Below are 23,751 nucleotides of genomic sequence, written 5' to 3' on the forward strand. Positions count from 1 at the left end.
GCATATTTTTGCAAATACATTTAACCTCAACTGCTCTCTGGAAACTCGTCATGTTTTGGAATATGTTTTAGTATTCAGTCAAAACATGACTGAGATGCTAGATAAAGTTACTCATTAACATCACATGCAGCTTAATTAAGTCAAGTTCCATTTATTTCTCTCTCTCTCTCTCTCTCTCTCTCTCTCTCTCTCTATATATATATATATATATATATATATTATATTATTTTAAGCGCAATCTCAATTCTTACAAAAAAAAAAAAAAAAAAAAAAAACCTTCTGAATAAGCGATTTGGTCATGAATCAATCTGCTTCACTCATCAGAAAGGTCAAACGGTTCTTGATTTAACAGCTCGCTACGTGAAGAGGAAGATTTTAAGTTAAAAATGACATGCATTTCTGCTTGGGCCTCAGAAGAAAGTGCATGTGCCAGGGAACAGATATTTCTATGGTGTTTGATATAGTGATAGTACAGTATCTAGATGATCTTGAAGTAACATATTTAATGTAGTTGGAATGTGATGCTTTGGATAAACTAGGGACACTGACTGATAAAATTTGTCAGACCTCTGAGACATAAATATGATTAAATTGACGTTTTAACTCTGGTCATTACGAATCAAGTCAAAAATGTGTGAGAAATGCAGAAAGTTTGGTTCTGTTGTTAGGTCTCATTGTGCACCCATTAGCCTAAATTGATGTTTGCATATGAAACAACATTGACCAATGCGAAATTTCTTTTCAGCAAATCTAACATAGAAATGAAATCATCTTGTTTTTGTGCATGATGTCATATTTGTTGTTCAGCTATCCAAATTAAGTGGTTATTGCGGAGAGTTTTTAGGGAATTTGTGTAGGAGGGAATTTTACTCACGCTAAGAACAGAGGTTACATTATAGGTGACAGCCATCGTAGCGATCGCTCATAGTTGCAACATAAAGGACTGAAAGAATAATCTCACACTTTGATTTATGCACAGATAATACAGTTCCAGTATAAGCCTGGAATTCCATGCATTGAAAATGCATGATAGCCTATCTGTATGAAAACATCAGGGTGCATATATCAGACAGGAATCATGCAAGTCCTCTCATGAAAGAATATACACAAGCATCCAATAATGTGGACTGTTGCGTTCGAATTGACTGTAACTTGGAACGGTGTCATTTTGTACTTATGTATTAAGACTAAAATATATAATAGTTAACTAAATGCATCGTGCTGGCCTCCTACGTCACCTTAAAAAGAATGCAAGCAAATTGTTGATCAGATTCTTTCCGAAGCCCTGGTTAACTCTAAACGTCGATTATACCCAAGTTGAAGTCAAACGTTCAAAGAGGTAAGGACACCTGCGCAAGTCATCTGCGTAACTCAAATCATTTTATGAGAAGTTATTTACTGAGTTATCCAAGTTCAAAAATGTGTGGCATTCAAACAACTGTCATGGAAATATATAGTTGGTATTCAAGTTATTTCCTCTAAAGATAAACATTAACTATGCAAGAAGTGTGCTGCAAAATGCCTTTATCACAGTGTTGCTGGCTTCTTGTCTATACTTTTATAATAAAAATAATTCTACAAAGAGGAGGCTTTCACAGCGATGCCACTGAAGAACTAATTTTGTCTCAATGTGAAGAACATTTTTATGATCTGAAGAACCTTTTTCTGCGATAAAGAAAAAAGGGAAAAAATGTTCCTTGGATGTTAAAAGCACAGATGCTGATGAAATTATTGTGAAGAGTGTGCTTTTAACAAATTTTTAAAAACATTCCCGCTCAGCCAAAAAAAAAAAAAAAAAACACAAGTGGGAAAAATGGAACTAAATGATTATGTAATGTTAAATTTAATAGCTGATAAGGCATTTTAAGATTTTAAAAGGTTATTCAAGACTCACATGGTTAGGTAAACATCAAGATAAATTGCATATAACTATTTATCAATCACATTTATTCATTTTTAGTGTTCAACTGATTACATGAATCATGCAGTTTGTGCTTTTCTAAAATGGTTAAAATACATTTAATGGCACTAGATATGTTTTATATATTTAGCATATTAAAAATGTATTATGGTCAAATAAATGCAGTATAAATATATTTCACAAGTAATAAGCAAGCAAACTTACAATACTTAAAAATAACTTAAAGCTGTACAAAAATCAAAATGACCTTCTGCACAAAAACAAATATTTTGAATGTTATTTCGTCTTGTTCTAAAGGTAAATGTAGAATTGCATTGTATTTCTACATCAGCATTTTTGATCCTGTCATGTCTACGTAATGCCTGAACATCTGACTGTATCATTGTTTTCATATGCAGAACATTATTGAAATGTTTTCCTGGGTGCTATCTATAGCTCTGGATGACATCTAAATTTAGCACTTTGCTAATCTTAGACTTCTGCATAAGCAAAATACATATAATAGCTGAAAAAGATAAGTATTTTGAGCCCATGCAGATGCAAAATTGTTCACATATTCCTTTTTTTCACAATTAAAAACATCTAAAGGTCACATCCAAAAATAGCCAGTGCTATTTTTAACCCTTACTACAGTGAGGGTTAAAAATAACACGGGCTAATTTTCATTAATTTTTTGCACATTTTACCCCAATTGGAGAAAAATTATATCCATCCATTTAGTAACAGAAAGCTATTGTGTTTGCTCCATCAGCACCATCACTTCAGTCATCTGCTTTCTCTTCTTCTCTTGCAGATGCATTCATGCAACACTGTATATAATTTGCTTTATTCCCTCACATATAATAATGTGACTTTCACTGATGAATTTAATCTGTATTTGAATAATTCTAGAAGTTAGCATGATGACCAATCTCTTGCACAAAGCAGCAGAACTGCAATGAAGAAAATGAACCACAAAAAGCTTTTCATCAAGGCAAATATCTCAATATAAGACTAGAACCACTTTAGGCATATTTTGAATCCATCAGAGTGAAAAGAAGTAAAAGCATAAGTGACACTTGAAATCAGAGCTTGAAACTCCTTTCAAACTGTTGTTAAATTTGTCAATCCAGGTTAAATAATAAAAAAAGGTATACCAATAGGAGTGTTTGTTCCTTGAAGGGACAGTTCACCTAAAAATATTAGTACGTTAGGGTCCAAGACACCACTTGATCCAATTTGGCATTGTATGGACAAAAAACACTGAGACAAGTAAATGTTTTATAAGCATAATCAAGTCATCACATTTGATCATTTCTTTATGTTTTAGTAGTGGCACATTAACTGTTAATTAAGTATAATTTGTGACCCTGGACCACAAAAGCAGTCATACTGTAAGTCGCTTGGGTATATTTGTAGCAATAGCCAAAAATGTATAATGGAGTTACAATCACATGCATGCATTACAAAATATTCCTAAAGGCCTGTCTAAAAAGACAAAATTTGAATAAAATGTTTCAAAAGTTTTAAATGAATTTATTTGATTAATTATTAGGGTTTAAATTAGTATTATCAAGCACATGAATAATATTTGACCCTTCACTGGTTTAACATCAGACACATTAATCATGTCTTTATGGAAGCAGGAAGCAGAAGCAGTTCAACTGTCTCACACACCTGCTCCAAGCGCAGGTATCAAGTTCACATCTAAAGAAATTTAAAGGGGAGTGAACATAAATTCCTAAGGTGGGGGAATCCCAAATGAAGGGTTTAAATTGAATGCTCATCAGTGAAGTCCAGCCACAGCTCTTCAGAACTTTCTCTGTATGGATTACCACTCACTTAACAATACTTAAACATTTTTTTGAGATACTGGAGATGGCTTACCTTAAAACCTGCACTTTGAGTGTCCTCATACTCATTGTCTTTCTCGTGGAGACCGATGCAGGTGAGTGAACGTGAACTTCTGAATAGATTGTTTAAAACACCGTTCTTCTAATATGTTAATGATCCACCAGCATGCTGTTATTTGAACGTGCTGTAAAAACGTGTTGAGCACTTGCTTTAAAATGCATTTTTATGATATAATACATTGATTCCATGGAGTAGTACTTTCACTTTAAATATGAAAATTGTGTTTCATGCTCAAGGACACAAATTTAGTATGATGAAAGATGGATCTCGTTATCCGTTCAGTGTGGCCTTAGCTGAACTGATACTGGGAACCTTTGTATTAGCAGTCTGATAAACCAATGCATGTAAAAGTCCTTCTGATCCAGTTATTGTTACAGCAGATAAAATACAGTCTACTATTGTTTTTATTTTAGACATTGCTGGAAAGTCTGACATGGCCTGTAAATATGTAAACATAATATAACTTTTTCCTTCCTGTTACACAGTGCGTTGCTGTCTCAAATACAGGAGACGGCCTCTAGACTGTCGATATCTGAAAGGCTTTGATATCCAGAAAATGACTGGCAGCTGTGATCTTGCAGCAATCATGTAAGACATATTTTTGCATACATGTTTGATGTACTTCATGTAAATTAGAAATTGCAGACATTGCATCTATCTATATACTGTATACATATAGACATGGCAACTTTCTATCTATCTATCTATCTATCTATCTATCTAAGTTAGGAATTTTTATATATATTTAAACATGAATTACAGTTTTAACAAATCTATATAATTTATATATATATATATATATATATATATATATATATATATATATATATATATATATATATATATATATAAATTTATTTGGCAAATTTGACGTGTGTGTGTGTATGTGTGCGTCAAATTTGTGAAAAATTTATTTAAAAAGTCTAAATATTTATTTGTTGTTAACTGATTTAATGCATTTACTTATTCATCAAAATCCTATCTGTGTTATTTTGATGACTTCACTATTATTTTATATGTGAATATATAAGAAAATAAAATTAATGACAAGTTAATGACATCTCTGATTATTTAAATGTAATTTATTTAAATGACCAAGCTTTAATATTTTTCATATATTATTATACACTGTATTATTCAGTTAGGTTTATAAATAACTGAATTTTAAATAGATAATATTTCTATTATTATTTATTATTTATATTTCTGTCATGACAACTCTCTGAGAAGTTAACATGGTAATATACATAGCAATTTTAATGTGCTGATAATGTTGTCTCTGGTGCTAGAGTTCATCGTACTTTATGTCATTGCAGCTTTCATACAAAGCATGGAAGATTAATCTGCGCTGACCCAAACCAACATTGGACGCAGGACAGAATTGAGTGCCTAAGGTATGAGAATGTATCTTATCAATCACTAACATAAAATGCAGTCTTACCACATTTTATACCCTTAAGAAAATTAACTGATGCAAAAAAAAAAATGTTCCCTGCATGTGCCCTTTAGGATGAAGGCTGCGGAAGTGAAGACTGGTGGTTTTTAATGCTTTAAGAATTCCAAAATGGAGAGGCTCTTCTGGAGATATATATATATATATTTAATTATTATTATTTTGGACTGTTTCCCTCTTTGATAAAGAGTTCTTATATTCTATATATTGGCATCACTTATTTGCACTTTCTTGTACAGAGTATTTATGAAGGGGGAAATACAAGGTAACTTTACTATAGTGTGGATTTTAAGCCTCTTGTGTTTATATAAAGCAAAATATTTTTTAGCTCTTTGTATTGAGCTGTTAACTCACTAATTCAGTTTACAGTTTTTTTTTTGTTTTTGTTTTTAACTAATTCAGATACTATTTAAAAGTTACCTATAAAAGCTAATGTATTATGACTTTTATATTTGATATTGTTCACAAATGTTTCTTAAGGGTGCATGTATTTTTGTCTTTATTTTGAGTTATGATTTGACTAACCCTTTGGTTAGACATTGATGCCCTCTACTGTCAAAGCTATGCCAATATGATAAAGTAGGAAATGTTTTTCCATCCTTAAAAATGTAATAAACATTTTATACAATTGTATAGAAAAGTAGTTTTTGTTTTATATTACATTTCTCTTATATGTATTTTTAAATAAAGGTCCTTAATTTCACTCTGCATTTTTGTGATGAACTACAACTCAGCACTACAACGTCATTGTCCTTTGTGTTTCTGAATTGTGGTCCATAACATTTTGCACCAAAATGAAAACACAAACTATGGATTTTCGGGCCTCTGGGTGGTGTTTTTAACTTATTTATAAGGCAAAACATTTCAGAACTCTATTTATTGAGATGGGTTAATTATTAACTCACTAATTTAATTCACTATTTATTTATTTATACTAATTATTAAAAAACATTTAAATGTACTCACTAATTATGATCTATACATCACAGTGATCCACTTGACTGCAGACCATCAATTGATGTCTTCAGAAGCAAAAAGGTGTGTTTGTAATAAATAAATACATCTGAAAGAGGTTTTTAACTTCAAACTGAGGGTAAGGGTGATTATAATTTAATTTTTGGGTGAACTTTTCCTTTAAATTCAAAGCTGGTGAAACCATCAGAACAGTCTTTGAATGGGTTTACATGAGGTAATGAGAGGGAAATCATAACTTAATAAATCTATAGGGGTTTATTCACCACTTCCTTCATCTCTACCAGTCTGGGCTCTTAGCCAAAAGTTTTCATTTCAGTGGATTTCATAAAAGCAAAACTTAACTGAACTCCTGTTTACCTCAAGACAAAATCTGTGCTCTTTATTTAGGATATAAACACAAGTGCAATTTTCATATTTGTTTTTTTAGTTATATAATTTTGAAGAATTTTTAAAATCTTACCGCATATCACATGAGAACATAAATATGTGCACAGGATTTATGAGAATCTTAAAAGAACCGAAAACAGGTTCTGCAAGTGTTGTGCAGCACAAAAACTCCAAGAGTAAAAAGGAACGAATACAGGTAGGAAATTTTAGTTCACCACTTCCTTCTTTTCCAACAGTTTAATTACTCGGCCAAAAGTCTTGTTTTCATTTGAACCTTCGAAACGGTCAACAAGGTAAGCTTATCACGCATATCTGTTCAAATCTGATTTATGGTGCAAAGACAAAAAAGATTAGGTCAAGCAGTGTGTGAATTAGGCCTGTGCTGTTTTTGGGAGCTAATTGGCCTAGTATGTATTGCACAAGGACACAAAAAGGTTACTTTTATTAAAATTACTATTTAATTACATATTATTATTACTATTCAGAATTGTTTGTTGAAACAAATTGTAACAGATTGCCGGCTTACCTTTAAAAATGAGTGTGACCGCTCCGTTCTGCACCCCAGTCTCTTCAGCTACACCATTGAATGAAGACGTCAACCAAGGTGAGCACTTATTAATAACAGCACCTGGTAAATTATGTTAATAACATATGTCAGGGCTCGAAATTACCATTTACCCGTCACTGTATGGAATGGGACAAACAGTCAGTCAGGAGAGTAGAGCTCCACAATTCTGGATAAATTAACAATCACGATTTTCTTTTCTTTTTTTCTCAAATAGAGATCATGATTCTGAACAGACAACTAAACAAAATAGCATGTGATTTAATAGCCTAGATGTCCTGACAAAATGTTAATTGCTGCAGTCAATTTTTTAATTTACTTATTTATTTTGAAATGTTTTTTGCAAAATCTACACCTCTTCTGTGGCTAATAATAATTTCATAATGATCCTTACTCCGTGAAGTCAAGCTGAAGATAAGTGACAGTGTGCAAACACTACTGGCCATTTTTGGGTTAACTAAATATGCAAGATTAGCCTTGCATGTCACTTTATAACACAGTGTGTATATCCTTTGCTGGGCTGATTAAAAAAAAAAAAAAAAAAAAAAAAAATGTATATATATATATATATATATATATATATATATATATATATATATATATATATATATATATATATATATATATATATATATAGCCTAAAGAATTGAGTATAAATAAGAAAAATAAGAAAATGTGAAAAACCAGCTAAAGTCGTTTTTTTGTGATTTACTACATAATTGTTTTTGTGTGTGTGTGTGATTTTTCTACATAAAATCATACTTCATAAGGTAAGGAACATTCTGTGAAAATGTAACCTTGATATCTTTAATATCAACTGAGTAAGGCCATGTCAAGATTGAAATCATAGTGACATTAATGGTTGAAATCAAAATTTGATGCTTGTTATCTCATAATTACATTTTGAGACTTTAGCCTGGATTTCACAGAGAGGGTTATATATACCCACTTCCAGGCACCACTACACATCATATCCATATAACGTTAATTACTTTCATTGGGTCAAATAAAAAGGAACCAGCATCAGACCACAGTCTCTCATATGATATCCATATAATTACTTTCACTGGGTCAAATAAAAAGGAACCAACATCAGATCACAATCTTGGCGATTAAACTGTAAAATAGATGAGCCAAGTCTTACTAGAGTAACTTTACACCTTTAAATTAAAGTGAAGTATTTTAAAGTGTAGCCTACATCTTACTGCCTGATAATAGGCGCGTTCGACTTGAAGCAGCGCTGCACACACTGTATGACATCAAAGTACCGCGAGAGCGATTCGAATGCATTGGATCCGTGTGCTCTCTTATCGCTCTCGCGGTACTTTGATGTCATACAGTGATCATTCTGTGCAGCACTGCTTCAAGTCGAACGCGCCTAATAATAAGCCTGCAGCAGCACCTCAGAAAGCTAGAAAGCTGGGTTGCCAGGTTTTCACAAAAACACCCGGCTAATTGCTACTCAAAAGTAGCCCAATCGCTTAGGGGGGTCCCCCGTTCCGGGGTGGGTTGGGATGGTGGTGTTGGGGTAAAATAAACGTTTTTTTTCCGGGATTCCCTGGTAAAAATCGCATTTCAGGGGCGTTATTGGGGTCGCTTCAACCCGCGGCAACACTGTATCCCAAGCGGACTTGGCAACACTGCCAGGAAGTGACGTTGAGTTACGCGCGCATTTACGTGTGTAGTGTGTGCGTGCCGACTTACACCGGGGCTGTGGCGAACGAGCTCGTGGTGACCTTAAAAGAAACACAAATTCGCATTTACAAGTACTGACAACAACAACAACAAAACAAAAAAACAATTTAAAGGACCAGTTTTCTCATTTAAAAGTAAGTACTTTTCGTTTCAGTAAGTCACTACATTTAGCTTTCATGAATTAGCAGGATGGCCTGCATTGTGACAGCTCAATGATAATGTCACGCACGCTGTCAATGAATTTCATGCCATGCTTTGTTTTAATAAATAAGTTGATTGCTATTTAAGATGGTTTTGCTCCAAAGGTAAAATGAGCAACATGCAAATTACTTATGTGGTTAAATCTAAAAAGATCCATTGACTGTCACCTTCTAGATAATTATGTAGGCGGAAATGCATATACTTTGTCCAAAATTGAAGTTCAGTTTTATGTAATGTGAATGTCTAGCTTAGCATGACATAATCTGAATTGAGTGTTATTTGTGCTAGTGTTTCTATGAATTATTCCTCTAGAAAAGAAAAAGGAAAAAAAGGTTAGGAAGAATTAGATTATTTCACCACGTGCGTGTGAACAGGAAATGCTAAAGATCTTTGACCTTCAAGTGTTCTCTAAATGGTCCGGAATAAATATTTTTGCTTTCTATTGATATATCAACTTATTAGCTATTTTACAGATAAGAAATAAAAATATTTATATTGAAATTTGTCCTTGCTGCGTTACAAAATGTAACTTCCTTGTAAGTAACCTTGTGTTCTGGAGATAAAAATAACATTGAAATTATTTTATTAGTTTTCAGTGCTCTGCAAGAAGTGGTTTATAAACTGCTTTACAATGGAAATCAATCATTATGAACCAGCTTCCATATCAGTGTCTGATGCTGGTTGTGACTCTCACATGGTCTTCATCAGTCACAGCACACCCTCCTCTTTAGTGTGATGCTCTCGGGGGTATGTGACCATGTGCTTAGGAAAAAGATCTTCATTCATCTGTTTAATCAAGCTTGAACTGCATTTATGCATGCAGGACTCAACAATAAGGTGTTTTCCCCCTAGTCCCTGGGGCCGACATATCGATATCACATATCCAACAAAGTACTTTTTGCTCTACTCAGCATCCGCCCTGTTATTAGATACCTTTGCTTGCAGAATAAATAAATCATGGCTGACTTTGCCTTAAAAATTTTGGAATTTCAGGTTTTTGTATTTGATTTCAAACTTATTTATGTGTAATTGTTTTCCTCTACAAGGTTGTTTTGTGTTGAAACATGATGATTGCTGGTTTGTGTTCAGCAGCCTTCGAGTATCATCACAACGGCACAATCAAAAAAAGGAAACGGTTGTGTTAGGTGTCCATTTGTCTCAAATCTTTTAATTTATTCAGAATGTCCTGTTATTGTTTAATAAACTGTTATTTATTGTCTTAACTGACAAACTGTCAAGTGAATGCCATTGTAGTTTTTTTGCAAGACTGAAAATGCCGCCAATTGTTCTGTTAGGTTGTTAAATTACTAGGAAGTTGCTAGTTTAAACATGCATACAAACACTTCCTTTAATGCAAGAATTACACAAAGGATGTAATAAACCTCAAAGTGGCATTATGAGGAAATATGTCTTCAAACCCAACTGTTTTTTTTTTTTTTTTTTTTTTTTTTACGTTTTGACTAGTTTTTACAAAGATTGCCTAAAAATGTGTGTTTTGTTTTTCCCTCTTGTTTTTATTTCACTAACTTTCTTTGGTTAGTGTCAATCGTTTAGTAGGCCACTAGATTTAAGTACACAGTATTTCACAATTAGTAAATATTTGTGGTGCACATGTTGCATTATCAACATTATATAATCTCCATATTGATTCTTATCACTGCTTTAACTAGCTGTGGAGCCACGGTAGAGGGTGGCTCTGGCTTTTGGATGGTGTTCAACGAATCAAAAGACTACCTTTTTTTCAGTGGATAAAAACATTTTTGGACTTTGAACAATGAGGGCTGTGTTTATGAATTCAGAGACTTCAAAAAGAGCACTTGGACTGAGTAGGAACTTGTGAGAAACTTGTGTTGCTAAAGATATTTTATATCTCTTTAATTGCAGATTCCATGGAAGGAGCAATTGATCAGGCCAAAATGAAGTTTTCGAGAATAGTAAGTGCTGTTTTTGACAAACTTGTTGTCTTTAAAATATTATATTTTAAGTACTCTAAAAACTTACTGTATATATTTTGCTGGAATTTATATTTACTGTATATATTTTGCTTCCCTCCCCACCTCTTTTAATAGGTAAACAGTCGGTCGTACACCCGGTTCAATCAATCTCAGAATCCTGATGGAGAGAGCAGCCGTGTGGAGGTGAAGCTTGCTGTGGATGTTGAGGAGGAAATGGATGGAATAGAACAAGAACATGTGCAACGTGACACATACACAAGATCCAGTCATTCTGGGCCAAGGAACAAGTGGAGGATTCTGGTGTGGGTGGGTGGAGTGCTGGTCATCTTCTGTGTAGGTGAGTGTTTTTGCAGTTTATCTGACTGAATATCAATGGACCCTTTGACATCCATTTTAGTAATTTCCCTAATTCTGCTATAGTTCTTCCCTAATTCTGTTTTCACATTTAAATAGCAGTCATTTTTTCTTTTCTATGTCACAGTTTGATTAAATGTATTCAAACTGTGCCAAATTCTGTGACATTCTACATCATACAGTGAATTCCATTTTATTACAGGATTCTGCGATTCCGTCCTCGTCTTGGAAATCATAGGGCCATGCAAATATTAAGAAATTCTAATTGAAATATTGATATGACTGGAAATGATTTTATGTTAGAAGAGAGATTAAATTGGTTGCCAGGGACAGTAGTCAGTTAAAACCTCCTGTGAGTGATCAAATAAAATCAAGTGTTTCTATGAGCCATGTAATAAGTTGTTTTTAGGAGATGTTATCAGTTTTTAGTGCTCATGTGAGAAACCACACATAGTTTTCCTTCTACTTTTTCCCCTGTCCTAGGTTTACTCATTGGATACTCTGTCCACCGCAAGTCTGAGCCTGCTACCTGCTCTCCGGGAGATGGTGTGATCAAGCATGACCCTGAAGATCTACCTAATCAAGAAATTCCACCATATTATCCACCTTCTTTGGATTGGAGTGACCTTGTTGGACTTATGAATGATAAACTGTCATCTAAAGCCATTGAAGACAAATTAAGGTAACTGTACGTCATTGAATATTATTGTTCTTGTGTGCATTGTTGATTTGAACGTAAAAATAATTGTGATGCCATAAGTATGCACACCTGTTATTGAACTTCGCTGACTTTCTGTTCCTCTTCCATTTAGTAAGTATTCCCAGATTCACCGCATGGCAGGATCATTTGCAGATAATAAGTTAGCTGATGATATCCATGATATTTTCACACAACTGAATATGGACCCCTGGGTTGATGAACACTATGTGAAGCTACAGTTTCGTAACAGGTCAGTATCAGCTACATAAACCTCTACATAAAATAAGAGGTTTATACATAAATGGAAAACCTCTCAAAACACCAGAGTAACTGCATACCAGCACTCTAGAACACTGCACAGCACAGCCACATGCTGACATACACTTAACACTCTAAAAACATCTCAGAATACAATAAAAATGGTAGCAGTTTGTAACAATCTAAAAATCTGTGGTAAAACCGTATCACGACATGCTAACAAATGCATAACACTAAAAACCATTCTGAACACAATAAAAACTGCATAGCCACAGGCTAACAAATGCATAACATGCTGAGAACACCATAAAACACATGGCAACATGCTAACATGCATATAACAAATTATAGAAACTCTAAACAGTAAAAACCTAATAGCAACTTGCTTACAAATTCAAAACATGCTAAAAACTGTCAGAACACCTATAAAAACTGTAAAGCATCATGCTAACAATCATATAACACGCTAAAACCACACTGAATGCAATACAAAATGCATTAATTTGCGCACAACTTGCTAAAAACACCTGAACGCAGTAAAAACCTAGTTCAGCATGCTAACAGGTGTATAACAACTAAAAATCACTCTAAACACAATAAAAGCTGCATAGTGACACACTAACAAATGCATTATATGCCAAAACCCTCTCTGAACACTATAAAACATAGCGACACGCTAACAAATGTATAACATTCTGAAACCTTTCTGAACACTGTAAACCTCATGACAACACAGTGAAAACCACTCGGAAAACCACCCTTAGCAAACGAAATCATGGTTTTTACATCTTTCTTTGGGTATGTGATTTGTAATTTGGACTGTATGTAACCCTAACAGCTCCAGTCCAAACAAAGTGTTGTTTGGTGCAGTGGAGATTGGAAGTCCAAAAGGATACCTGGCTTACAGTGAAACAGGACGTAGAGAGGTGAGCCTTCCTCTTCCTCTGAAGGAAACACTTGCCTTTCTTGATTTTTTTTTTTCTTTTGTTAGTCAGCTTAGCACAATGGTTGTTCCATAATTGACAACTTTTTTTTTTAAACAATTCTGTTCACAGGGCAGAGTGGTGTATGCCAACTATGGTGAGCTTTCTGACCTGCAGAATAAAGAATACAAACTGAATCTAAATGGATCTGTTGTACTGATGAGAGCTGGAAAAATCAGCATGGCTCAGAAGGTGATTCATGATTAACAGTTCATCTGACCTTGTAGTGTTTTCCTAGAGACTCAAGGCCAAATATCTCTGTTAAATGGTTAGTTCACCCAAATATAAAAATTCTGTCATTAATTACTCACCCTCGTGTTGTTTCAAACCCGTAAGACCTTCGTTCATCTTTGGAACACAAATTAAGATTTTTTTCGATGGTATCTGGAACTGTCTGACCCTGCATAGACAGAAATGCAACTGAAATGTTCCCAAATCCAGAAACGTAGCAAGGAGATCTGTGAATTAATCCATGTGACATCTGTGGTTCATCCGCAATTATACGAAGCTACGAGAATACTTTTTGTGCGCAAAAGAAAGAAAAAAAAAATGACTTTATTCAACAATTTGTCTCCGCCGCATCACTGAGGTGCCATTTTGGAGAATATCTCAGCTGCGTCACGCTGGAACTGTTTCCTACGTTGTTGTGATTTGAGCTGAACGGAAACAGCGTATCCATCGAAAAAAATCTTAATTTGTGTTCCGAAGATGGACGAAGGTCTTACGGGTTTGAAACGACATGAGGGTGAGTAATTAATGACAGAATTTTCCAATTTGGGTGAACTAACCCTTTAATAGTAACAATCTGGTACTTTTTGCTAGTGCTGATCAAATTATGTTTGTTACCATTGTAGGTTATGAATGCAGCTAAAATGGGTGCCGTAGCAGCTCTGATCTACCCAGACCCGGCTGACTATAAAACTCTGTCTTGGGATGCTGAACTTTATGGTCATGTAAGTTATGCCAAAGAATGATATTCATATGTTTGAGTTTAGTTTGTTTATATTGATTTTGAGTTGAGCTGTTATATTTTCCTCTCGTAATTTTTTTTAATTGGTAGATTAAAATGCAATTTATTTGCTTTATAATATTTTCTAATAAATATTAAATTTTTTGTATATATACTTTTTTAAGATTAAGGCAATTTCTAAATTTGAAAAAGAGATTAAATATTGACTTGTATGATTCATTTAAAATCAGTAGCTGTGACAGTTTGAACTGAATGTAAATTTGTTCACATATTCCGGTCTTTAATTATAGGTCCACCTGGGATCAGGTGATCCTTACACCCCAGGATTCCCATCCTTTAATCACACACAATTTCCTCCTGCCAAGTCCTCTGGTCTTCCAGGAATACTTGCTCAGACAATCACTGCTAACATGGCAAAATCAATCTTTGAGTATGTTATAGGTTTTGGTTTACCTTGGTCTTATTTTTTAAACCTATTTTGAGAAACAAAGCTTGATTGGTATTCTCAAATTTCTCACAGAAAAATGGGAGGAGAAGATGCTCCTGCTAGATTTAAGGGTGACTTCCCCACTTACAAAGTGGGAAGTGAGAGTGACAAAGTAACCGTAGCAGTCAATAATAATCTTGCAGACACCAAGATCCATAATGTGTTTGGAGTCATCAAAGGTTATGTGGACCCTGGTGAGTTTTTGAATTTTTTTTTTTTAAACACTTCTATAGAATTAAATATCTGTGATCTTACTGTGGTGGTGTAAATCCGGCAGATCGTTATGTTGTGATTGGAGCGCAGAGAGACTCCATGACTTTGGGATACGCCAAGTCTGCAGTTGGCACTTCTCTTCTGCTGGAGCTTGCGAGAGTTTTCACAGAGCTAAAGAAAGGTATGACCTTACCAGAAGACGTGTTAACCGTCATTTACAGATTTATTTTTTAGCTGTGACAGGAAAATCTGAAGGCTGTCCGTCACTTTGATAGATTACACTGAGGGTGATTTATTGTAATTTGTAACTGTAATACCCACTCCTGTCCAGTTGGTGCTGAGTGCACTCCAGTGTGGCAGGAGAGTAAGGGATCATCAGCCTCCAGAACAAAAATTAAACTGTCAAAGTTTTTTGATTATGTACAGGCGAGTACCCAGTTTAAGCTACAGCGATCTATCTCGCCACATTAAAGAAAGCCAAAACAGTATTTATTGCTTGAATTTCCTAATGAAATTGACAGAATTTGAAATCGGAGACTTTGTTTTATAAGTAACCAAGCAAAAAGCTTAGCCTGTTGTGATTTATTAGATGGGAGGTGCACTGTGTACTGTTCATTCAACAACTGAAAACAGCATAGACCAAAAGATCGATTGGGATTTAAGAATTAGTATTTTTTTTTTTTTCTTTTTTTTTCTCAGATAAATGAGAATCTATTAAAATCGAGAAATAGTTTTTTTTGCCCTAGCATATTTTGTTGTTTTTGGTGGTCTCCGCTGTCACTGCGGGGTATGGTGTTGAACATGAAATGTAACACACAGTCTGTTCATTTGTTCTCGTCAAATTAAATGCATAAGCCTATATGCATTTTCTGTAGGTTCATGATTAAAAATGAAAATATCAACAAAAATAAAAGCAATGTGTCATTATAATTAAAATATGAAAATTAAATGATGAATAATAGATTACGATGGAATTTTTTTTCGACCCTGTCTGTCAAAATGACAGACAATGTTAAAGGGATAGTTCACCCAAAAATGAAAATTAGCCCATTATTTTTCTTACCCTCAAGTCATCCTAGGCATATGACTTCATTCTTTCAGACAAATCCAATCGGAATTATATTAAAAATTGACTGTGATCTTCCAAGCTTTTTAATGGCAGTCAGCAGGTGTTACAGTGCATCAGTCCAAAAGAATTGAAATAAAGCGCATCCATCCATAATAAAAAGTGTCTCACACAGCTCTGGGGGGTGAACAAAGGCCTCCTGTATGAATCGATGCATTTTTGTAAAAAAAATATTTATATTCAAAACGTAATAATCATTTTAATGTAGCTTGCGCCAACAGTTGTACACTGAAGCAGCTCCGGGAGGATGAGGTAAGATGTCAGCATTGCGCATGCACCGGTGAGTCTCGTGAAAACCAACTTTTGTTAACCGGAGCAAAGGAAGCAAAGTTTCCTTTCTTTAGCAAAGGAAAACCAGTCTCCTCTTGGCTTATATCGAAATCATCCTACATCCTCCTACGAGGATTTCTTCCCAAATCCTCGTTTTGTACTTCTAATTCGTGACCGTTGTTTTGTTTCGATCTCTCCACTGCACTTCCGCGTTCGTCACTAAGCGGCGCATACACAATACCAACCTCATACGTCATTAGCCCGAAACTGCTTCTGTGTACAGCTGTTGGCGCAAGCTATACATTTTGAATATGTATATTGTTCTTACAAAAATGCATCGATTCACTACAGTATCCTTTTGTTCACCCCTGAAAGAAGAAAGTCATATACACCTAGGATGCCTTGAGGGTGAGTAATTTGTGGGCTAATTATCCATTTTTGGTGAACTAACCCTTTAAAGTCTAAGTCTAATTGTTGTGCCATGGGCTCATTCCTCAACCTCTTCACCATAGATGGTTTCAGACCCAAAAGAAGTGTTGTGTTTGCCAGCTGGACCGCAGGGGATTTTGGAAACGTCGGAGTTACTGAATGGCTTGAGGTTTGTGTGCTGATGTCATCTGTGATTGGTTTGAATATTGGCACATAGTTTGAAATGCAGGTTTTGTAACATGCTGTCTTCTTTGTTTTACAGGGATATTGGTCATCACTGGACAGAAAAGCTTTTACTTACATCAGTTTGGATGGTGTTGTTACTGGTAAGTTTGTATTCAAATGTCAAACATTTATTATAGTCTTTTGTTCACCCAATTACAGTTTGTTTTTTAAATGACAAAAAATTTGTCGAATATCTACTAAGAGTTGTCACGATAAATGAATAGTGTGTTACAGTACCAAATAGTATCAGTTATATTTGTAGTTGAGACTACTTTATCCTCCTCTTCCTCTTTTTTTTTTTTTTTTTTTTTTTTTTTTTTTTTATTTGGCATGAAGTTATATGGGAATTTGAGACCTTAAATTGTTGGGACCCCAAGCTTGACAGGATTGTCCCAAGCATGCACATCAACTCAGGCAAACTCTGATGTACACCAAGTTGTATCAAAATTGCACCTACTTTATAGGGGATACTACAACTGAAAATCCTTAATAATGGCATAACCATATGATTGGTGAAGTTGAAACTTTGTGGCACATAACACATAAAGCTGAATTGGATGAATAAATGGCACTTTTATCATTTAATATTTCACATGGGACATTGGTGACTGGACCCTGATGATTGCTGTTTCTGGCTAGACACATGCTCAAACTCATGAAACTGCGCGCACACACACCAGAAGTGATGAAAATGTACATCTGATATAGGTTTCAGAAGTGGGTAATAGCGCCATCTATACATGTTCAATGAAGTGCCCCCTAAGCTATGTTTCTCGTACATGTATATAATTCGGTAGACACGTTTGTGAATCCGAAACCTAACAGGAACTGTTATTTAGATTTTTCTCTGCAAATTTTGTTGTTTTTGTCATTTTCAGCCGTTGTATTTTAACGAACTTCTGCTAGAGATTTAATCAGATCAACACCAGATTTGCTCAGTATAATTTGAAGCCTTTTGTGATGTTAAATACAAAGATCTCGAGTTTTCGTTGAAGGACAAATTTCGGTGTTTTGCCATGAAACAGGAAGTTGTTATAACTCAGACATACAATGTCTGATATTCCCCAGACTTCACATTTAATAATAGTCCTGCCTGAACACATGCCCGTGCCCATATTCTGTTGTAGTCATAGCACCACCTGCTGGCAGCAGGAAGTTTGACACATATAAATAACTTTTCTTCTATATTTAACACTTTAAATGCATATTGCTCACCGTTTAAGGTTTTCCTAAGGCCACCGGTTGGAGGTGGCTCTGGGTGCGAGGGCCCTTTCAATGCTGCTAATCATCATTATTATTATTATTATTATTATTATTATTATTATTATTATTATTATTATTATTATTATTATTTGAATTTATAGCCTAATGTAATTCTATCCATTTTAAAATCACAGTCCCATTTCCTACTTTTCTCCCTATTCTTTGAAATGTTTAGATGCTTCTCTTTAATCTACAGGTGCAGATTCTTTTAGAGCTTCTGCCAGTCCTTTGTTGCACACACTTCTGCAGAAGACCCTGGGAAAGGTCAAAACCCCAAGGTCAAGTTCAAGCCTTCTCCAGAATTATGGTCGTGATTTTTCATCACTGTGAGTAAATCTGCTTTGATTTGTGTTTTAATGATGGAAATATCAGTATAATTGTGATTGTTTCTGTGGTGATGTGATATACATGAAACTATTTTTGTGCATAGTCTGACGCCCATGCAGATGGATGATGGTGCATATCCTTTCCTGGCCCTCTCTGGAATCCCATCTGTTTCTTTCAGTTTCATCTCTCCTTCGGTAAATGTTTTATCTGCCTAATGTAATTAAGAAAATTAATGCTTTTAATCATGCATCCAGACCCTTAAATAAATTCCACAAGCCATTTTCTTACCATTCAAGCTTATCACCCAGTGTTTTTTTGAGACTGCCAGCCCAAAATGTTGCTCTATTCATAAGTGTCAAAAACAAAGTGTCATCCAGATGTTTGCATACTCATTTTATGATGTTTTTCCACCAGTATCAACAGTTCTTAGACACAAATATGGATGAAAAAGAGCATCTGGACCGCATCACCAAGCAGAAAGTGGTTGAGTTGTCCGTGCTTGCTGCTCAGGTTGCTGGGCAGATGGCCCTTCGGCTCATCCATGATCACATCCTCAAACTAGATGTTACCAAGTATTCTGATGTGATCGACCGCCACGTGAGCGACATCATCAAGCGCGTTGACGCACTCAAAAATGACAGGGTAATGCTTATTGTCATATGCGTTGTTTTTGCAATGAGAAACGATAAAAAACTTGATTCTCAATGTTCTTTTAACAGGTCGATAAAATTGTGCCTTTGTCAACGAAGTGGCTGAATGCGGCAAAGAACTCCTACGGTCGTGCCGCAGCCTCTCTAAATGTTGACATAAGCAATACCGACCTGAATGATATGGAGATGTGTCGCATAATCAATAACCGCATAATGAAGGTGAAGTTATTATTCTCTTGGTCTTTCTAGGCTCATCTTGTATCGTTGCTTGATACTTACTGGCCAGTTTCTCATGCTTTGTTGTTTTCTCCTTTTAAGGTGGAGCATAATTTTCTCTCTCCTTACGTCTCTTTGAGAGATGTCCCATTCCGCCACATTTTCTTTGGTAATGGCTGGCAAACCAGCACAGACCTGGAAAAGTACTTGGGTGATGTACAAGAAAATAAGACAAGCTTGAACATAGACGAGGTCCTAAACAAGTTCGCTCTACTCACCTGGACCATCCAGGGCTGTGCTAATGACCTGGCTGGAGATATCTGGTCCTTGGACAACGAGATATAGAGTTTTTCACTGTTACATCAACCAACTTGTCATCGGCTTTGCTTGAAAATATTTTTAGATATACAAATATAATCCTGTCACTATGAAGTAGATCTGATTTGGAACAATGAATTTTGACCAAGCATATCTTCAAAAATAATATGAATCTTATTAAGACCTATAGTGAGATATTGAATGTTTTTATTGCATTACATTATTATTATAGCAGGACTAGGGATAAATAATACAATATTTAATTGATAAAGAAATTAGAGCACAAGGTCATCAACTTTGCTCCTCTGCAAATTGTTCTAAGGTGCATGTCATTTCTGGTTTACCTTGAAAATGTTTTTGAGTAAATTGGGTAAATCTTGTCCTCGGCTGCTACTTGGGAATTTTGGTCCCTTTCGCACTTCATATAAAACCCCAACTCAGCCTCTATGACCAACTGAGGACCATACTGTATTTATTTCTTATTTATTTATCAGTGGCAGTGTTCACTATAAAAGTGTCTTTTTTTTTTTCTTTTTTAATTATCGGAAGCAGTGCCTTCCATAATTATGGCGGTTATACTGTCAGTTCTTAAAAGCAGCATCTGCTAACAGAAATACATGTTACCAACAGCTGGCATTAGAAATGTCTCTTGTTACAGGTGCTTGAGGAAATAAGCTCTAAAGCACCTGTTTTAATATTACAGAGTAGTTCCTCTTCTTTAAAAAAAGAAAAGCCCAAAATTTGTAAAATTGAAACCAGAGCATAAAGCCATTGAACAACATGGCATGGTTAAAGGATGGTTTTATAAATTTCCTTATATTTAAGTATCTCTTTTGTTGTTCTTATTTGTCTGAAACAATTTGATGAATTGGCAAGGCCAGTTTCCATTTTGACCAAACTTGTGGGCTCAAGCATTTTTGTGACAACAGCATTTCTCTGTAACATTTATATTTCTATTCTAAATCCATTATCGGGAGCAGTGTCTTCCATAATGTGGAGTGTTCGAAGGTAGTTTTTGCCTACCGGCGTGTATATATCGAGGACAGTGATCCTCATATTTCACTGTAGGGTGGATCAAGTTATCGGGAACAGTGTTTCCCATAGTTCTGTAAATATTTATTTTTCATTATCATGTGCTTTGTGTGGCTTTTTTCCCTGCTTTGCAATAACTAATCTGAACAACTTTTGAAGATGTTTGTTACATCTAGTCATGCCCATTTAGTTTTTCAAGGTCAGTTTCTTTTCAATGTTTCACTGGGTTTAAGATTTCACTTTTCTGGCCTGTTTCTGTTTCCAAAAATTGATATTCATTGTGTAATTTCTCGAGAGGCTCTTTCAGTTGTTTGATTTTGGTTGCTATTTCTGTACCTGTCCTTTTTTCCCCTATAAGGCAGGTGTTTGAAAAGAGGATGTGGTCGTATTGCATAATGATTAGGATGTGATGTAAGACTGATTAGCTTGCTGCTGATTTTACATAATGGTTTCATGTTTGAATGCACTTAAGACAAAATTTTGGTGGACAAGTTTTGCATACTAGTCTGCAGCTCTGTCTTTTCTCCTCCTTATGGCACTTAGCAGAAAGTTGCAGAATGTGTTTGGTCTTTCATAGCATAGACGTGCATGAAATAAATCTAAACATCACAGGTTGTTAAAAACAAAGTGTGTGTTTTAAAGCTGAATGTGATGGCGAAATAAAGTTACTAGACAGTTCAATTTGTGTGAATGAACGGTTACTTTTAGATAAGCATGGTTTGATTTGCCAAATTTATCTTTAGCAAAATGAATAGGCAGTAAAATTGATCAATCAGATATGTCTAGATGTGTTGGGTGTTGGGGTTACAAGAGAAACTGATTGCTGTTGTTAGAATTGATGTTTGTATGCAATATCTGTCAACCTTTGCTCTAATAAACTTGGCATTAGAAGCATGTTTATTGTTGTGTAAGACTTTATGAATATTTCCTCACCTCACAAGTTTACAAGACTAGAGGAACAGATCTGTAATCATCTTAAATCTAATCGGGTGTATTTGTATTTGGAATAGTTTTAGGACTGATGTAGTGAATAAAGTGTAATGCAGTTTAAGTACACTGTAATGTTGTGAGGAATCCCCACAATGCACCATGAAAACCAGTGAGTGTCGGATGCTTAATGTGTTCACTGCTTTCTTAAGTCATCTGAAGCCTGTAACAAAAGGATACGATGAGTTGGCGATATTGTAGTAAATCATCTTAAAATGTGTCACCGCTAACACTGTAGTTACCACGAAGAACAGCTTCAATGGACAAAATAATGTTATTATTCACATGTGCATATTTAGATTCAAACTTTATTAATTATATTTAGATTAATTCAAGAACCACAGTCAACGCAAGGTTCCCATGAAGAAACTATCTCCCTGCGCTCTTATCTGTTTAAAATGCGCTGTCCCTTTAAGAAAGAGATCAATCCGTGTACTGAGGTGAGAAGGGTGTTCCTGCACAACTGGAGGCTGCAGTTTCAAGACCGCATTTCTAGGACCCTATCCTTTTCTAACAGCGCCACCCACCGAATTGATATAGCGGAGGCTGCTCTGTAATATATATTTCTGATTTAACACTTATGCACCGTTGTGGTTGTAGAGAGAGAGAACCAAACTGAATAATCATGTTACTGACATCTAACTCCAAACTCTAAACTCCAAATTTAAGTATATAAGAGCAAAACCCACAAACTGAATGTTCTCCCTTCTTTCTTCAATTGATTGTCAATCCAGTAACACTTTCTATGGGGCCTGTAATTTTTAATACATTATAAGGGTTTTCTTAAGGCATTAAAATTCATGCATAAAGCATTATAAAAAAAACCTTAATAATATGCTGTATCATCTCATAAATAATCATAACAATTAAAATACATTATAATACTTATGCATTTGCCGTTATAACTTTTAAGAGTATGATTACGTATAACACAATGAATACCATAATAAATCCACTTAATTTATAATGGATTATCTTGATATTGTTTATTTAAGATCTGGACAGTTGTGAGTGGTTAGGAGTGGTTGAGTGTTGTTTTAAGTGTTTCCTGTGAGGTTAATATTAATTTTGCTGCGAGCTATAGTTTAAGATCAGTTGTAATACTTTCAAACGAAAAAATGCAACTTGTGTTTTTTTTAACAGATTACATTTTATTTTGATGGTCCCCTTTAGTCTGACTATAAGCAACTTTGCAACTACATGTCAACTAACTCTCATCAGAGTATTAGTAGGCTTTGTTAAGGTTAGGGTTGGTAGAATAAGTTGATGTACTTGCAAAGATGCTTATAGTCAGTAGAATGTCTGTTAGGGAACCATCAAAAAAAGTGTTGGCAGATATTTAGCAGACAGTCTACTAATACTCTAATGAATGCTAGTTGACGTAGTCGCAGAGTTACTTAAGTTTACCATCAATATAATCAAATTGATATTACAATAAAAATAGTTCAAAGCAAATGTATACACATTCATCTGATCTGATATCTGATCGTATGGCTGCTTGAGAAAAATTATTATTATTATTTATAAGTGGTCTTTGTCTGCTTTAAGTACAGTGAAGTTATTTAACTTAAAGCAGACAAAGACCACTTATAAATAATAAGACCACAAAGCATTTTTGAATGCTTTCATAAAGACTTTGTATTTGATATTTGACAAGATGTACTAACTTATTGTGCAGATCTTCAACAATGGCAAGACATGAGACCTATAATACATCATAACTATGAGAAATATAATCCATTGTAACTTAAGTGGATGCAACATGTTTATTGTGTTATAAATTATCATACACTTAACCACAAATAAGTATTACAATACATTAAAACTTTTCTGATGATTATTTATAAGATGATGCAACATATTATAAGGTTTCTTATAATGCATTATCCATTCCTTAT

The 23,751-nt window shown here is 34.7% G+C and overlaps 2 protein-coding genes across 4 annotated transcripts; both read left to right on the forward strand.

The window, feature by feature from the left end:
• Positions 1-3,687: 3,687 nt before the first annotated feature.
• LOC109101691 (C-C motif chemokine 20-like) lies at positions 3,688-5,970 on the forward strand. Its single transcript, XM_019115090.2, has 4 exons — positions 3,688-3,848; positions 4,300-4,402; positions 5,131-5,208; positions 5,324-5,970. The coding sequence occupies exons 1-4, from the start codon at positions 3,779-3,781 to the stop codon at positions 5,358-5,360; spliced, it is 288 nt and encodes a 95-aa protein (XP_018970635.2). The 5' UTR covers positions 3,688-3,778; the 3' UTR covers positions 5,361-5,970.
• A 741-nt stretch (positions 5,971-6,711) lies between these two features.
• tfr1b (transferrin receptor 1b) lies at positions 6,712-21,760 on the forward strand. 3 transcript variants are annotated; one of them, XM_042752450.1, is made up of 19 exons: positions 6,712-6,825; positions 7,143-7,233; positions 10,975-11,024; positions 11,160-11,382; positions 11,883-12,081; positions 12,212-12,349; positions 13,196-13,283; positions 13,413-13,532; positions 14,195-14,293; positions 14,601-14,740; positions 14,831-14,991; positions 15,075-15,191; positions 16,919-17,004; positions 17,098-17,161; positions 18,520-18,649; positions 18,754-18,844; positions 19,065-19,292; positions 19,370-19,519; positions 19,619-21,760. In XM_042752450.1, the coding sequence occupies exons 1-19, from the start codon at positions 6,727-6,729 to the stop codon at positions 19,859-19,861; spliced, it is 2,517 nt and encodes an 838-aa protein (XP_042608384.1). In that variant the 5' UTR covers positions 6,712-6,726; the 3' UTR covers positions 19,862-21,760. The 3 variants fall into 3 exon arrangements, with proteins under 3 accessions (XP_042608384.1, XP_042608385.1, XP_042608386.1); XM_042752451.1 differs by lacking the exon at positions 6,712-6,825 and adding an exon at positions 6,887-6,922; XM_042752452.1 differs by lacking the exons at positions 6,712-6,825; positions 7,143-7,233 and adding an exon at positions 8,855-9,023.
• The last annotated feature ends 1,991 nt before the right edge of the window (positions 21,761-23,751 follow it).

This window comes from Cyprinus carpio, chromosome B24, assembly GCF_018340385.1.
Source record: "Cyprinus carpio isolate SPL01 chromosome B24, ASM1834038v1, whole genome shotgun sequence".
Taxonomy (NCBI): Eukaryota; Metazoa; Chordata; class Actinopteri; order Cypriniformes; family Cyprinidae; genus Cyprinus; species Cyprinus carpio.

Excerpts from the sequence above, each read along its gene's own strand:
- tfr1b (XM_042752450.1), top strand. The coding sequence starts at position 6,727 with ATGTGCACAGGATTTATGAGAATCTTAAAAGAACCGAAAACAGGTTCT. Across the intron at positions 6,826-7,142 it reads GTAAAAAGGAACGAATACAG|ATTGCCGGCTTACCTTTAAA; the intron begins GTAGGAAATTTT and ends AAATTGTAACAG. Across the intron at positions 18,650-18,753 it reads GGTCGTGATTTTTCATCACT|TCTGACGCCCATGCAGATGG; the intron begins GTGAGTAAATCT and ends TTTTGTGCATAG.
- LOC109101691 (XM_019115090.2), top strand. The coding sequence starts at position 3,779 with ATGGCTTACCTTAAAACCTGCACTTTGAGTGTCCTCATACTCATTGTC. Across the intron at positions 4,403-5,130 it reads TGTGATCTTGCAGCAATCAT|CTTTCATACAAAGCATGGAA; the intron begins GTAAGACATATT and ends ATGTCATTGCAG. Across the intron at positions 5,209-5,323 it reads GACAGAATTGAGTGCCTAAG|GATGAAGGCTGCGGAAGTGA; the intron begins GTATGAGAATGT and ends TGTGCCCTTTAG.